The sequence below is a fragment of the Scyliorhinus torazame genome, chromosome 5 (assembly GCF_047496885.1).
Source record: "Scyliorhinus torazame isolate Kashiwa2021f chromosome 5, sScyTor2.1, whole genome shotgun sequence".
Lineage (NCBI taxonomy): Eukaryota > Metazoa > Chordata > Chondrichthyes > Carcharhiniformes > Scyliorhinidae > Scyliorhinus > Scyliorhinus torazame.
In genome coordinates this window covers 269,695,773-269,710,299 of record NC_092711.1, presented here as the reverse complement: position 1 = coordinate 269,710,299, position 14,527 = coordinate 269,695,773, and the positions used below count along the sequence as shown (strand labels likewise).

Below are 14,527 nucleotides of genomic sequence, written 5' to 3'. Positions count from 1 at the left end.
TGACAATCTATCTCCACTGAATGTTGTAACTTTGCACACACATGGACCTTTGAGCATATCACGAGTGGTTCGCTCAGCCAAGCAATCTCCTGGAGAAATGTGAACAGGATTGATCAGATTACTATGCTACACTCCTCAGCTTGCGAAATCTGCCACGACAGGGCCTGCCATCGCCAGCACAGTGATTCTGTTCCGGGGCACCAGGACCACAATTTCTGCTGCAAAGACTCTGCTGCAGCCCAAACTTGAAACCAATTTGAATGATACCCTCATGCAATTCAGATTGAGAAGCAAAGGGCACTGTGGTCGAGATGCCCACAGACTCAGCCCTCTAAAACCTGATCAAACGGTCAGCATCCAGACTGCAAGTGACCATGACCAGTTGGTGATGATACACAGCCTGCCTGCAACCAAACAGTTACATAGTAGCCTCAGACAGTAACCGTGATGTACACAACCACCATCCCTCCTACTGCTATCGGAATCAACACCAACAGATGACGCAGCATTTCAGTCATCTGGCCTATGGCACAGCCCCCCTACACCAGTGGACATGCAGACTACTCCAGAGAACACAGTGAGCCCTGCACCCAAATAACATGCAAACAGAATTCTCTGGGTCACGCGAAGGACACAGGCCGGAGAAAGACTACAACCCCACCAACCGGCACAACCACATGCCCAGGACACCTGAGCCAACCGAAAACAAGGTTCCAAGACTTAATTACCAACTAGCCTCGAAATTACTTTTGAATTTCACCTTTTTATAACAAAAGGGGAAGGAGGTGGGAGAAGGAGACGCAAGGGGCTATGCATCAGCTGCAACAGCTTCATCCATGCCTCACTGTATATGTAAATAGTTTTGCATTCTTAGCTCATTGGATTGGATTGGATTTGTTTATTGTCACATGTACCAGGTACAGTGAAAAGTATTTTTCCTCGAGCAGCTCAACTGATCATTAAGTACATGAGAAGAAAAGGGAATAAAAGAAAATACATAATAGCGCAACACAACATATACAATGTAACTACATAAGCACTGGCATCGGATGAAGCATACAGGGTGTAGTGTTAATGAAGTCAGTCCATAAGAGGGTCATTTAGGAGTCTGGTAACAGTGGGGAAGAAGCTGTTTTTGAGTCTGTTCGTGCGTGTTCTCAGACTTCTGTATCTCCTGCCCGATGGAAGAAGTTGGACGAGTGAGTAAGCCGGGTGGGAGGGATCTTTGATTATACTGCCCGCTTTCCCCAGGCAGCGGGATGTGTAGATGGAGTCAGTGGATGGGAGGCAGGTTTGTGTGATGGACTGGGCGGTGTTCACGACTCTCTGAAGTTTCTTGCGGTCCTGGGCCGAGCAATTGCCATACCAGGCTGTGATGCAGCCTGATAGGATGCTTTCTATGGTGCATCTGTAAAAGTTGGTAAGAGTCAATGTGGACATGCCGAATTTCCTTAGTTTCCTGAGGAAGTATAGGCGCTGTTGTGCTTTCTTGGTGGTAGCGTCGACGTGGGTGGACCAGGACAGATTTTTGGAGATGTGCACCCCTAGGAATTTGAAACTGAGGAATTTGAAACTCATTTAACTTCTATGTTACACAATGATCTGTGCATAGTTTCCTATTGCGCACACTGTTACATCACATGCCACCGGCAGCTCCAACTAAACAGGGAAGATGTAGACCAAGTGGTCATGTGGCAACGTGATGACACAGCTACATAAGAGGTCACATGGTGAAGGTGCTGAAGGTATCATGGGAGCGCAAGCTGAAGCAACTGCTAAGCTAGTGAATAATTTACTCTTTGTTGAAAGTCCTTGCTGCAGGTGATTCAGGAACCCAACACATTTGCTGAAAACCCACTCATTAAAATGACGTGAGCAAGCTATGTACCTGTGCTGTACAATCCTCACACAGGCTGTAAAGTAAAACCTGAAACATGAATAGCTTTAAGTGCTGTGACGAATTTGCCATTGTGTGGCCAGAAGTATTGTCCAATGTTTTACCACCTATTCATTGATAAAGATAAGTTGCATGAGTAATTAAAAATTATACGGGCAAAGGCTTTAATGGCTAGGGTGAATTTTTCAAAAATATTTATGATGCATGAATTTTATTTTCATGGGTTTTTCTGAATCATTGGAAGTGATTTTAATCTAACCCCACCATTGTAAAACTGGCGAGATCAGTTGTAATGCTTGTGTTAGACCCTGCCTGGTGTTACTCTCCATTTAAGTCAATGGAGATTCGTATTGAGTGTTAAACCACTGTTTAACCTCATTCCACCTGGTACGAATACATTAAAATTGCCCCCAGTTGTTTCTATTATTACAGCCATCTGATTGTTTTGGAAAATATCTTTCCAAGACTTCAGCACAAAAAGAAAATGTGGTAAGTGACCCTAACATGTTTGCTGCACAGAACTCACTGCTAACTTCATGCTGAGCACGATCTCAAAGCTCCCCAGACACTGTGTATCATCTTTTAACTGATACAAACCTAAACAAAATATTGTTGCCAATTTAGACCAGCAACAAGTGATGCATGCTGATGTGTGCCAAAAGACACTTAACTTGGAACTCCATTCCTGACCCTGCCAAAGCTCATGGACTGGTTGTGAATGTGGAGTAGCCTGCTAGCCAGGACTTAATTTATTCCTGAAATCTTTCCCTTCCACCCCTGCCAAAACTGCGCAATTAATTTTAATTCATCATAAAAACTGAAACAAACATTTGTTCTCAAATGTAGCACTTAACATTAAGTGCATGTATCCCTTTAATTTGAAACTGAAGACTAGGATTTCTTCTTGCCTCTGGCATCAGAGTTATTCAAGTTAGCTGAAGGAGAAAATTTGGGGTGGTCAGGGCACTGTTCCATTGACTTAGTTGTTGAAGAAATGTAACATAAAGGATTTAGGTCCTAAATTAGCAATCCCACTGACCAAAGAGGCCAGCCGATGCTGGTGTGAAAAAAAAAAATCACATTGATGTAGAAGGCAGCTATCTTCCAGTGAGGATGATATGCACTGAAGATTACTGGGGAATGTAGACAGAGCAGAGTTTTAGAGCTTTATTCCAGATATATTTTCTGAGTTCACTATCTTGGACCATATTCCCATAGGCGAGGCTTTGCTTCCAATGAACTAGAATGCAACTTTACCTGTCCGATATTTAGATTCCGTCAAAGGAGCCCTGGTGTCAAACAGAAAATGTTTGGTCACTGCATTTTAACTTTGGAAGGTAGTAGATTAAAATGGACTATAGTTTATGATATAAATATAAAAAATGCTTACTGATGTGCATTTCTCTAATGCTCAGGATTAATTAGCTGGCGAGGTGTAGCAATGAAGATTGGGGAGAAAGTTATCTGTCTCATTAAAATAAAATTTATTGTCTTGGTACAACATGAGTCCATGTCTAGCCATCTCTCCTCTGTCCTTCCTGCTTCCCTTGGACACAGCACTTAAAAGCCTGAGAATTAATCAACTTTCCACCATTTGTTTGCAGCCCTAGATCACAAAGTCAAATGAAATTTTACATTGTAACGGGAATATTTGAAACAATACAAAGAGTTCAAGTTTTTAACGTCACTCCGTGTCTCAATCCATACACACTTATTCATCACAGTTTACATTTGTAATAAACTATAGTTTCCTTAAGCTGAGGTGACTACAGAACCAGAATAATTATCTCGATGCTGTGGATTCACATTCCACTGTCAATAATGAAATGACATTAATAATGCTGATGATTGTAGGCTGTCATTGGAAAATAAAATTGATCATGCCCAAAAACGCTGCCCAGGTTTCATTAAAGCCCATCAAAGCTACTTCTTATATCACTGAAGGTAGAGAGGCTGTCATCCCTAGCCAGTCTAGCATAGATATAACTCCCGACTCACATTGCGTACTTCACTCTTAGTTGTACTCCAAAGTAGTTTAGCAATTCCCTTATTGTACAAACAATTGTGGCAAAGGACAACCACCACTTACTCAGGACAACTAGGAATGAGCAATAAATGAACCCTTGCTAGCTTTTCCTGCACCCAAGAAAATCTGCTTTGAGGGGAAAACTAGCTGCTATAGGTGGTGATTTTGATTTGCCACTTGCCCTGAGTTCTAGCAAAACTGGGATGTCAAGCAGCTCAAAATTGGAAAGAAAGTCAAGTTCCTGTTGGGGTCCCGAGGCCTGCCTGATACGATTTGCCCTTGCGTGTAGATCATGCAAATGTGAGTGTGTTTGGTGGGGTTAATGTGAAGATAAGGTTTAGGTTACATCAGACTCCAGGAGCTGCATTTTCCATAGCCCGACGCCAAAATTGTGATCGCCGATTGGGCGGAGAATGGATTTTGACGCCAGAATAGGGTGTATTTAATGAATTATGTCAAAAAATTGCATAGGTTAGTCTGAATATGTTTGATAATTTATTATGAATGTTATTGCGTTTGATGAATTAGTTACAGTAGGCGTGTGTTTAAGAGGGTTCTTAGAGGTGCGCTTGGTGAGTTTGTGGATTTGAAGGGTTAGTGTGATTGGAATAAGCTTGTATGAGTGTGAGATTTTTTTATTTGGTCATTGGGATGTGGGCATCACTGGTAAGTCCAGTATTTATTGTGCATCCCTTCTTTCCTTTGATAATGCGCTGGTGTGCCACCTCTTGAACTACTGCAGTCCATGTGATGTAATCCACAGTGCTGATAGATAAGGAATTCCAGAATTCTGACCCAACAGCAGTGAAGAAATGTCAATATATTTCCAAGTCAGCACCTGCTGCCTTTATTTTTCTAGGTGCTAGAGGACAATGGTTTGGAAGGTGCTTCTGAAAGAGCCTTATCGTATTGCTGCAGTGCATCTTGTGTATGGTACTTACTGCAACGATGGTGGGGTGAGTGAATGTTTAAGGCAATGGATAAAATGCCAATCAAATGGGCTGCTTTGTCCTGGATTGTATCAACCTTTGTGTGTGTTGTTTGAGCTGCATTCATCCAGGAAAGTGAAGAGCTGTCCATCACACTTTTGATTTGTACCTGAAAGGATGGACAGGTTTTAGGGAATAAGGAAATGTGTTACTCAGTGCAGAATATCTAATTGTCAACATGCTCTTGTAAGCAGAGTATTCTTGTAACTGGTCCAATTAAGTTTCTGATCAATGGTGTCACAACCCCCTGGGCTAGTACGTGGTCAATTCCAGCACCACTTGATCTGGTGATCTGGAGTTGCAACACATGCAAAATTAGATTTTATTTAAAATACCCGAGGTCCTTGGTTGAGCCCAATAAACCATAGTCACCAGGTTTGTAACTTTACAACACAAGTAACCTTTTGATATGTACAATATTATAATTAAACACAGAAAATGTAGCTGATGATCTACTACTCCTTTCCAAACTCACTCCCCCCCCCCCCCTTTCCTAACTCACCCCACTCTCTACATACACACACAGAAAAACACAGAGGGGAAAGAGTAGTGGGAAGGAAAATAAAATATTAATAGAAATAAAAGGATAGGATTTTGATGCATTGGGATGACTTCCAGTCAATACCTTTCTGAAGTTTAGGCTTTCACTTTAGTACTTCTTCCTCATAGGCTTGAGATGGTTTTCTCTGGCAAGGTTGTCTGCTTTCTCTACAAGACTCCACATTATTTCTGGTTCACTGCAAAGGATGTGCCAGGCACTCATTGCTTTCAGAACAATAGAGAAGTTCTTTCACTTCAGCAAGCAGGAGAGAGGATTCCTTTCACTTCCAAGAACCAAAAACTTCTGCGAAATTCTCTCAGAAAGCATCACGCAGGAACTAATCATGAACAATTGACAGGCAGAACACTGCCCCTAGCCAACCCACCAGTTGCCAGTTAACCAATCGATCCAACTCCCTCCAAACCTACTTCCTAAAATACACTCGGTGCCGTGGAGTCTGGCTTCTCCTCTCCACAAACAAAACCAGGGAACACAATGTCCTGGCAAGCAGGCTGTTTCAACTTTGAGTCTTCTGCTTAAAGGCACATCCCAATTATGGGTCCTCGGATCAAGATAACAAAATAACATAAAGTAAATGGGAACAAGGAAATAAACAGGAAAGACTATTATAATGGTGACACCCAGTATGTTGACAGTGGGGATTTCAGTGATGGTAATGCCAATAATATCAAGAGGAGATGGTTAAATTCTTTCTTCTTGTTTTCCTGACACTAACGTGACACAAATGTTATTTGCCAATTATCAGCCCAAGCACGAACACTGCCCATGAACAACTGCACTATCTAAGGAGTTATGAATAGTACTGGAAACTGTGAAATTATCGGTGAACATCCCCTCGCTGACATTAGAGGGAAGGTCATTGATGAAGCAGCTGAAAATTGTTGGGCCTAACACTCAACGCTAAGAAACTCCATCAGCACTGCCCCTGGGCTCAGATGATTTGCCTCTAACAATCACGGTAATCTTTCTTTGTGCTAAGTGTGTCCCTAACCAGTGGAGAGTTTTTATGATTACATTGACTCCCAGTTTGCCATGGCTTGCTGACAAGGGCAGTCACTCTCACCTCACCTCTTGAGTTCAGCTCTTTTGTAAATTTGAACAAAAGCTGTATTGAGATCAGGAGGCAAGTTGCCCTGGCAAATCCAAACAGAACATTGCTGAGCAAGTTGTTGTTGAGTAAGTGCCACTTGATAGCAGTATCATCTGTGCCATATATCATTTTGCTGATGATTGAGAATAGACTGCTGGGGCAGCAATTGACTGGATTGGATTTGTCCTGTTTTTTTGTGGGCAGGACAAACCTGGGTTATTTTCCACATTGTCGGGTAGATGCCAGTGTTGGAGTTGTACTGGAACAGCTTGGCTAAGGGCACAGCAAGTTCTGGAGCACAAGTCTTGCAATGCGTCCAGAATGTTATCAGAGCCTCTCACTTCAGGTTAATGGGAAGAGTGTGAATGTGCTTGGGTTAATTCTTGAATATTGTTTGAGGTGAAATGCAAGTGTTTGGGGCTGTGAGGGTGCTGTTTCATATGTTAGCATATACGCCTTTGATTGGGTTAGTGTGAGTATGTAGGAATGAGTGAATGTCTTTAAAGTGTCAGTGTGAGTGGTTTGCTGGATTAGCATTACAGGCAATCCTCAACTTTACAATGTTCAAGTTATGACAAAGGTGATTTACAAACTGACACCCCATTTTGACTTTACAATGTCAGTTTTGAGTTCAGGATGCCACACCAGCATGTTCATACATGTGCATCCATGTTCATCTGTATGACTGAATAATGTCACACCAGCCACTATACTATTTTATTAGGTTTAAAACAGATGTTTTATTCTGTTAATCCACCTATAAGGCAATGTCAAGTTTGTTTTGACACAACTCAGCACTCAATGCATCGCATCCCCACACTAACTGAGGAACTTGTGCTAAGGTGTGCAGACATCAGCAATCGCCTCAGCGACTTGACAGGGCTAGAGTTGAGAATATTTAACACTACTGGGCGCTTCGTGAATGATTTCAGGAACCACTCCCCCATTCACAACATTGTTCCCATGGGGAAATCAATTCCAATATACAATGTTTCGACTTTCGATGCAGTTTTGAGGAACCGAGTGTGTTGTAAGTCCAAAGACGGCCTGTGCTGTAATTGTGAGGTGGGAATCTTATATGTTTTATGTGGTTAGAGTTCGTGTATTGCCATTCGATAGGTTGTGTGAGCATGGCTGATGAATTGACGGATTTGGAAGTGAATAGGTTCAAGTTAAAGGCTGGGAATGTTGCAGCAAATAACTCACCTCCTGACTCCCCAAAACCCATCCCCCGTGTATAAGACACATGGAATACACTTCACTTGTGTGGATGAGTTCAGCTTCAGTAACACTCCAGAAGCTCCACCCCATCCAGGATACAACCTGCTTGATTGGCACCCCATCTATCATTTCAACCATTCACTCATCTGTCACCAATGCAGTGGCAGCAGTGTGTACACCATCTATTCTACAAGGTTCTCTGCAGCAATTAAAGTTCCTTCAACAACATGTCCAAATTTGAAACCTCTACCACCTAGAAGGGCAAGGATAGCAGATGCATGGGCACACCACAACTTGCAACTTCCACTCCAAGATCCACACACCATTGTCACTTGGAAATGTATCGATGTTCCTTCACTGTGGCTGGATCAAAATCTGGGAGCTCCCTCCATAACAGCACTGTGGGTGTGCCTACACTGCAGGGAGTCCAGCCATTCAAGGGCAATTAGGGATGGGCAATAAATGCAGGCCTTGCCAGCGACGCCCATATCCTTTAAATGAATAATAAAAACCCGATAGAGGAACGATTGGCAGAATTGGAAACAGACCCTGAAAGAAGGAGAAAGGAAGAGACACTGAGAAAGAAGCAGTTGGAAAACGGTGAGACAGGTAATAAAGCTGGAATTCGCCGCGAAAAGTTGCTATTTGAGCACAATAGAAACGGAATACGAAATGAATAGAAAAGAGTCCATGCAGTAGTCACACTAAAACGAATCAAGCAAATGTGCCGCAGTCGGTGGCGATTTAATGAAGCACTCGGAGAATGATGCTGGTTTTATCTTCGCTCGCTGTCCACACCGGCTGCACCGTATTTGCCGATGAAAAGTGGCAGGGCCGGAAATGCAATGAAGCAGCCGCCGGCAGGAGGCGCTCGCTACCCGCAGAATAAAACATCATTGGCAGGAGCTCAGTCTCGACTTTCCAGTGCTCTGAGCTACATCACAACCAAACCCACACGGGCAATTTAAAGTGATTTACTGATAATAACAACAAATGAATAATAAAAACAGGTGTTTTAAACAGAATATTTCTGACCATAAGATTAATATGAAGCAGTTATATGGAAAATATATTAGATGTGCTACTTGAGGCTATGTTTACGTTTAGAGATACAGACCCGCAAGCGGGGTCAGCGAATTTATATTTATTCTTTGCTCCTTGTCTCAGGAATCCAGAGAATGCTCATTTCAAAACAGGCAGCGCCAACTCTAAACAAATCTAATGATTACAGCGGCGTTAATAATCACAATATCTATCTAATGTTCTCAGCACTACACCCCGCCCCGCACCAAGTCCGTATTTCCCCTCTGCGCTGCAAAGTATCCTTTAATGTGTGTGGAGTGATATCCGAATTTAAATAGCTATATTATTATTAGCTCGAGGACAAAAGACAGTCAAATACGCCCTTATTATCATTATTTGTAAATCGGAGCTGGCAGTGAGTTTGATTCAATCAGATACATATTTCGGTTATAAAATGGTCATGTTAATAAATATTCCTTTCATGTCCTTGATTTGTTTCGTCATTTCTAACGCCCAGAACATTTATTTTTTCTTTGCCATATTTGTGGAGATTGAGCTCCGAATTGCCTTCTCGGTGTTGGGCTGAGAATTTGGGCTAAAATAACTCATTCTTTCCCAAGAGTGTCAAACTTTAAAAATCCGTGTTTATTTCCTGCAAGCTGGATTTTTTTTGTCAGACCCAATTAATGCTTCTCGATCAATGAGCAGAAGAACAGGAAAATACCACATTAGTCCCAATGGTCACTCTGGCCATTATTTATTACACGCCATCTTATAATGCCGGAACTGCCGCCAGAGACAAAAATAAAACAGGAGTAAAAGTTTACATGAAACTGATCCTAAATATAAACTCGCTTTTACATTTTCGACGCCAGGGACCCAGGAGGAAGTTTAATTTGGGTTCAAGCTAACAGCTTTGAGAAATAATGGAACTATGCTGATTCTGCACACAGCGGGGGTTTTAACTCTCCAGCCACATTGAAAGTGGTTTGCTCAGAAAGGGAAAACTCAATTTGCATGTGTCAGGAATAAAAAAAAGAACAGCACACAAACACACACGCAGAGAAAGATAGAGCCACAGCGAAAGGGAGCGAGGGTAACTATATTGTTTTTAAACAGTGAAGTTCAGCTCTGCAGATTGGAACGTTCTGAGTTGGCAGATCTCAAATAGGCTTGTTTAGGGACATTACAATGCCCCCTCAGTATGAAGGGGAAAGGGATTTCCTCATCATGATCCGTGTCCCTGCTGTGTGCCTGCCTCCTGATGGACACCGGATCGAACGTGTCTCTCATATCGCCTGCGGCCCAACAAGCCTTTTGGCACCCGCTTTTCAACCTCGCATATCACCACCAATGGGTTACTTGAGCAAGCAGTCAGAGAGCTCGGGGTTGAGGTGAAGGCAGTGTGAGTTTAGGGTTATGCTAATCCACAATCAGGCACGTTAGCACATTCCTTTGTGTTGTTTCAGTTTGTTCCCACCCTCTTTTGATCTGCACCCCCCACCCCCACCACCACCACCCCACACACACACACACATTTCAGTAAATACTCCAGGTGGGGTGTTCAGTCACCGGCTCCGTCACAGCCCGGTTGTAGTATCGTGTTCACTGGCACAATCAATCACCTAACTTAGCACAAAGCAGGACTACTGGTCTGACAGGCTTCGCTACAGTACCTTAGAACAGCTGAGCCCGCTGTGATTTATAACATCTTTTCGGTTCCATTTTATCCCAGAGTTTACACCAACAATGCTCAAAATGAATTCATGTCACCTCACTGTTACAGTACAGGCTTCTCCCTGCCAGTGTTAGACAGACTCTTGCTTCGACTTGGATTGTGTTTATGTTATCCCTTCTACAAAGTATCTTCAATCGGGGGGGGGGGGGCTTTCCGTTCTTCCAGTAACTGAACTCGCTCGCTCCCAATCTATCTGCTTAATTGCAGTGTAATATATCACTGGGCCCAACTATGTGTCAATCACCCGTGACCAGGCTCACCTTTTCCCATGAGCTCTCGTTTTATTGAGTGAGTCCTCGTTTAGCGTTATTTCATTCTCTTTCACAGTGATGCTTGGTTGAAATGCTCTGAGCTTCTGGTAGTCAGGAACTCTCGCAGCCAGACGCGAGCGCCGCGGATCTGTCTCTCTCTCTCTCTCTGAATATCGCGCCGGTCATCGAAGCACCATTCCTAACATCAAACCATTTACAAATCAACGTACAAACGTTATTTTCTTTCTCGAAACGTGGATGGTTTCTCAATCTGTAAAAAAAATTTTTTTACACGTTTAATAAATCATACACATTTGTAAGGGAGGAGAACAGTGAGAAAAGGACAGTTAACAAAAGTTGTTCAACATTTCAAAGTTTTATACATGGGTAATTGGGATGCAGTTAAGATATATAATTTTACAGCGATTATAACTGACTATCAGACTGCTTATTGAATGTTGATTAATGCAACAATGTTTGCACAAAATCATTCTGGACACATTGTGTACAGCATCTATTTCAAAGTTGGCTGTGGTTCTGACAATGTTCAATCTGGCTGCAAGAACCCCGGCCTGAGGACCCCTGTCGGGGTTTGGTTGATTGGCTAGTGGGGCTGAGGGCGGCTGTGATTGGTGGGAGGATTAGTGGTGTCTGCGGCGTGCCTGAGAGGCGGGACAAGGAGGTAGGGCAGGTTAGGGTGGCAGTGAGCGAGTTGCGAGTGCAGAGGCAGCAACCAGAGTTTTCACCGGCAGCTCGGCGGAATCGCGGCGAGTCAGGGCGATCGAGGCGACCCTCAGGTCACTTAACGTTTGCACATGGACACCCTGCAGCCTGTATTGATCTGAGCCTCTGGAGGAATTCCCTCCTGAGGGACATCTCCGCGCTGGGGAACAGGAACAGCAGTTGGGAGCAGAGTCGAGCTGTACGGCGACCACAGGAGTTGAGAGGCGGCCGAGAGCCGTCACAGGGATCCAGCGGGAGTGACCGGGAAAGGAAGGGGAAACAGAAAAGGTGCAATCCCGAGAGAGGGGGATACATACATTCCTGTGGAAAAGGATACATTCCTGCCTGAACCCAAAGAGACAGAAAAAGGATACAATTCAGAGAGGGATACAACTCTGAGGATAAAATATCACGAGAGTGAGCCGGTCATTGCTGGGAGATCCGCTCATTTCTCGGAGATCACCTTCTGACTTGCCTTCCCTCCGCCCGGAGAATGGCTAAATGGGACTCGCTGTGGAAATATTACTGGGGAGTTATATTCGCGCTGTGCAGGAGCGCTCTGCCATTAGCCAAGAGTTTGGACACTGTCGCCTGGCATTCGCAAAACACAAAGTAAGTTTGAAAAATTGAATTCCATTAGGTAGGCACTGGGACTCGGTCGGTAATTGGAAGCAGTTTCATGGGTTTGTTTTTGTGAATGGAGGCGGCTCCCAGGTGCCGAGAGCCAGGCTGCTGCTGATACTACACGCTGTTTATATCTCTTAACTTCACTGATCAGATTGGAAATTGCAAACAGCAATGGGAGAATCACAAGTGCCGCTCCCGACTCTTTTTTTACTTTTGGGGAGCACGGCACCCGATCGATTGTTGACGGTGGCTGTTCGAGGGTGTCCTTCTCCCAGTTCTTGTGTAGTTCCAGTTTCAAGTGGACGTGAGTCTCGCTCTTTGTTCTGCAGGGGTGGGGGAGAGAGAGTGAGGAGCTATTTCTCCCTCTGAGAATCTCCCCCCTCTCTCTCTTTGAGAACCTCACCTTCCACCCTCTCCTTCTCTTTCTCTGAGAATCTCATCTCCCCCCCCCCTCTCTCTCTCTGAGAATCGCACCCCTCTCTCTCTCTGAAAACCTTCCCTTCCTTCTCTCTCTCTGAGAATCTCACCCCTCTCTCTCTGAGAATCTCACCCCTCTCTCTCTCTGAGAATCTCACCTTCCCTCTCTTTATCTCTGAGAATCTCACCTCTCCTCTCTCTCTCTCTGAGAACCTTCCCTTCCCTCTCTCTCTGGGAACTTCACCTTTCCTCTCTCTCCTTGAGAACATCACCCCACCCTCTCTCTCTCTCCCAGAACCGCACCTTCCTTCTCTCTTTCTCTCCCTCTTTTAGAACCTCACCTTCAATCTCTGTCTCTCTCTGAGGACCTTACGTTCTCTCTCTCTCTGAGGACCTCACCTCTCTGTGAGAACCTCACTTTCTCTCTTTCTCTGAGAATGTCACCATCCCGCTCCCTTTCTCTCTCTGAGAACCTCACCTTCCCTCTCTTTCTCTGCAAACCACACCTTCACTCTCTCTTTATCTCTCTCTGAGAATCTCACCTCTCTCTCTCTCCCAGAACCGCACCTTCCTTCGCTCTTTCTCTCCCTCTTTTAGAACGTCGCCTTCAATCTCTGTCTCTTTCTGAGGACCTTACGTTCTCTCTCTCTCTGAGGACCTCACCTCTCTGTGAGAACCTCACTTTCACTCTTTCTCTGAGAATGTCACCATCCCTCTCCCTTTCTCTCTCTGAAAACCGCACCTTCCCTCTCTCTTTAACTCACTCTGAAAACCTCACTTCCTTTCTTTCTCTCTCAGAATCGCACCACCCCTCCTTCTGAGAACTTCCCCTCTTTCTCTCACTCAGAACCTCACCTTCCCTCTCTGAGAACCTCACCTTCCCTCTCTCACTCTCTCTCTCTGAGAACCTCACCTTCCCTCTCTCTCTCTGATAACCTCACCTTCCCTCTCTCTCTCTCTCTCTCTGAGAACCTCCCCTTCCCTCTCTCTCTCTGAGAACCTTACCTTCCCTCTCTCTCTGAGAACCTTACCTTCCCTCTCTCTCTCTCTGATAACCTTACGTTCCTTCTCTCTCTCTCTCTCTGTGAACCTCACCTTCTCCCTCTCTCTGAGAAACTCACCTTCCCCCTCTCTCTCTCTCTGAGAACCCCACCTTCCCTCTCTCTCTCTCTCTCTCTCTGAGAACCTCGCCTTCCCTCTCTCTCTCTCTCTCTCTCTCTGAGAACCTCACCTTCCCCCTCTCTCTCTCTGAGAACCTTCCCTTCCCTCTCTCTCTCTCTCTCTCTCTCTGAGAACCTCACCTTCCCCCTCTCTCTCTCTGAGAATTTCACCTTTCCTCTCTCTGAGAACCTCACCTTCCCCCCCCCTCTCTCTCTGAGAACCTCACCTTCCCCCCCCCCCCCCCCTCTCTCTGAGAACCTCACCGTCCACTCTCTCTCTCTGGGAACATCACCTTCCCTCTCTCTCTCTCTCTCAGAACCTCACCTTTCCCCCCCCTCCTCTCTCTCTGAGAACCTCACCTTCCCTTTCTCTCTCCCCCTCTGAGAACCTCACCTTCTCTCTCTCTCTCTCTCTCTGAGAACCTCGCTGTCTCTCTCTCTGAGAACCTCACCTTCCCTCCCTCTCTCTGAGAACCTCACCTTCCCTCTCTCTCTCTGAGAATTTCACCTTTCCTCTCTTTCTCTGAGAACCTCACCTTCCCCCTCTCTCTCTCTCTGAGAACCTCCTTCCCCCCCCCCTCTCTCTCTGAGAACCTCACCGTCCACTCTCTCTCTCTGGGAACATCACCTTCCCTCTCTCTCTCTCTCTGAGAACCTCACCTTCCCCCCCCCCTCTCTCTGTGAGAACCTCACCTTCCCTTTCTCTCTCCCCCTCTGAGAACCTCACCTTCTCTCTCTCTCTCTCTCTCTCTCTCTCTGAGAACCTCGCCATCTCTCTCTCTGAGAACCTCACCTTCCCTCCC

At 44.9% G+C, this 14,527-nt stretch overlaps 1 protein-coding gene across 2 annotated transcripts in view; it reads left to right on the top strand.

Annotated features, from left to right (window-relative positions):
• The first annotated feature begins 11,482 nt into the window (after positions 1 to 11,482).
• The window catches only part of efnb1 (ephrin-B1), a 271,423-nt gene continuing 268,378 nt past the window's right edge, over positions 11,483 to 14,527 (top strand). The window contains exon 1 of one of the 2 annotated variants that reach the window (XM_072505520.1): positions 11,483 to 12,132. In XM_072505520.1, coding sequence (XP_072361621.1) covers positions 12,014 to 12,132 — 119 coding nt within the window. In that variant the 5' untranslated portion in view covers positions 11,483 to 12,013. The remainder of the gene's footprint in view (positions 12,133 to 14,527) is intronic. The other variant, XM_072505519.1, reaches the window with a different exon arrangement.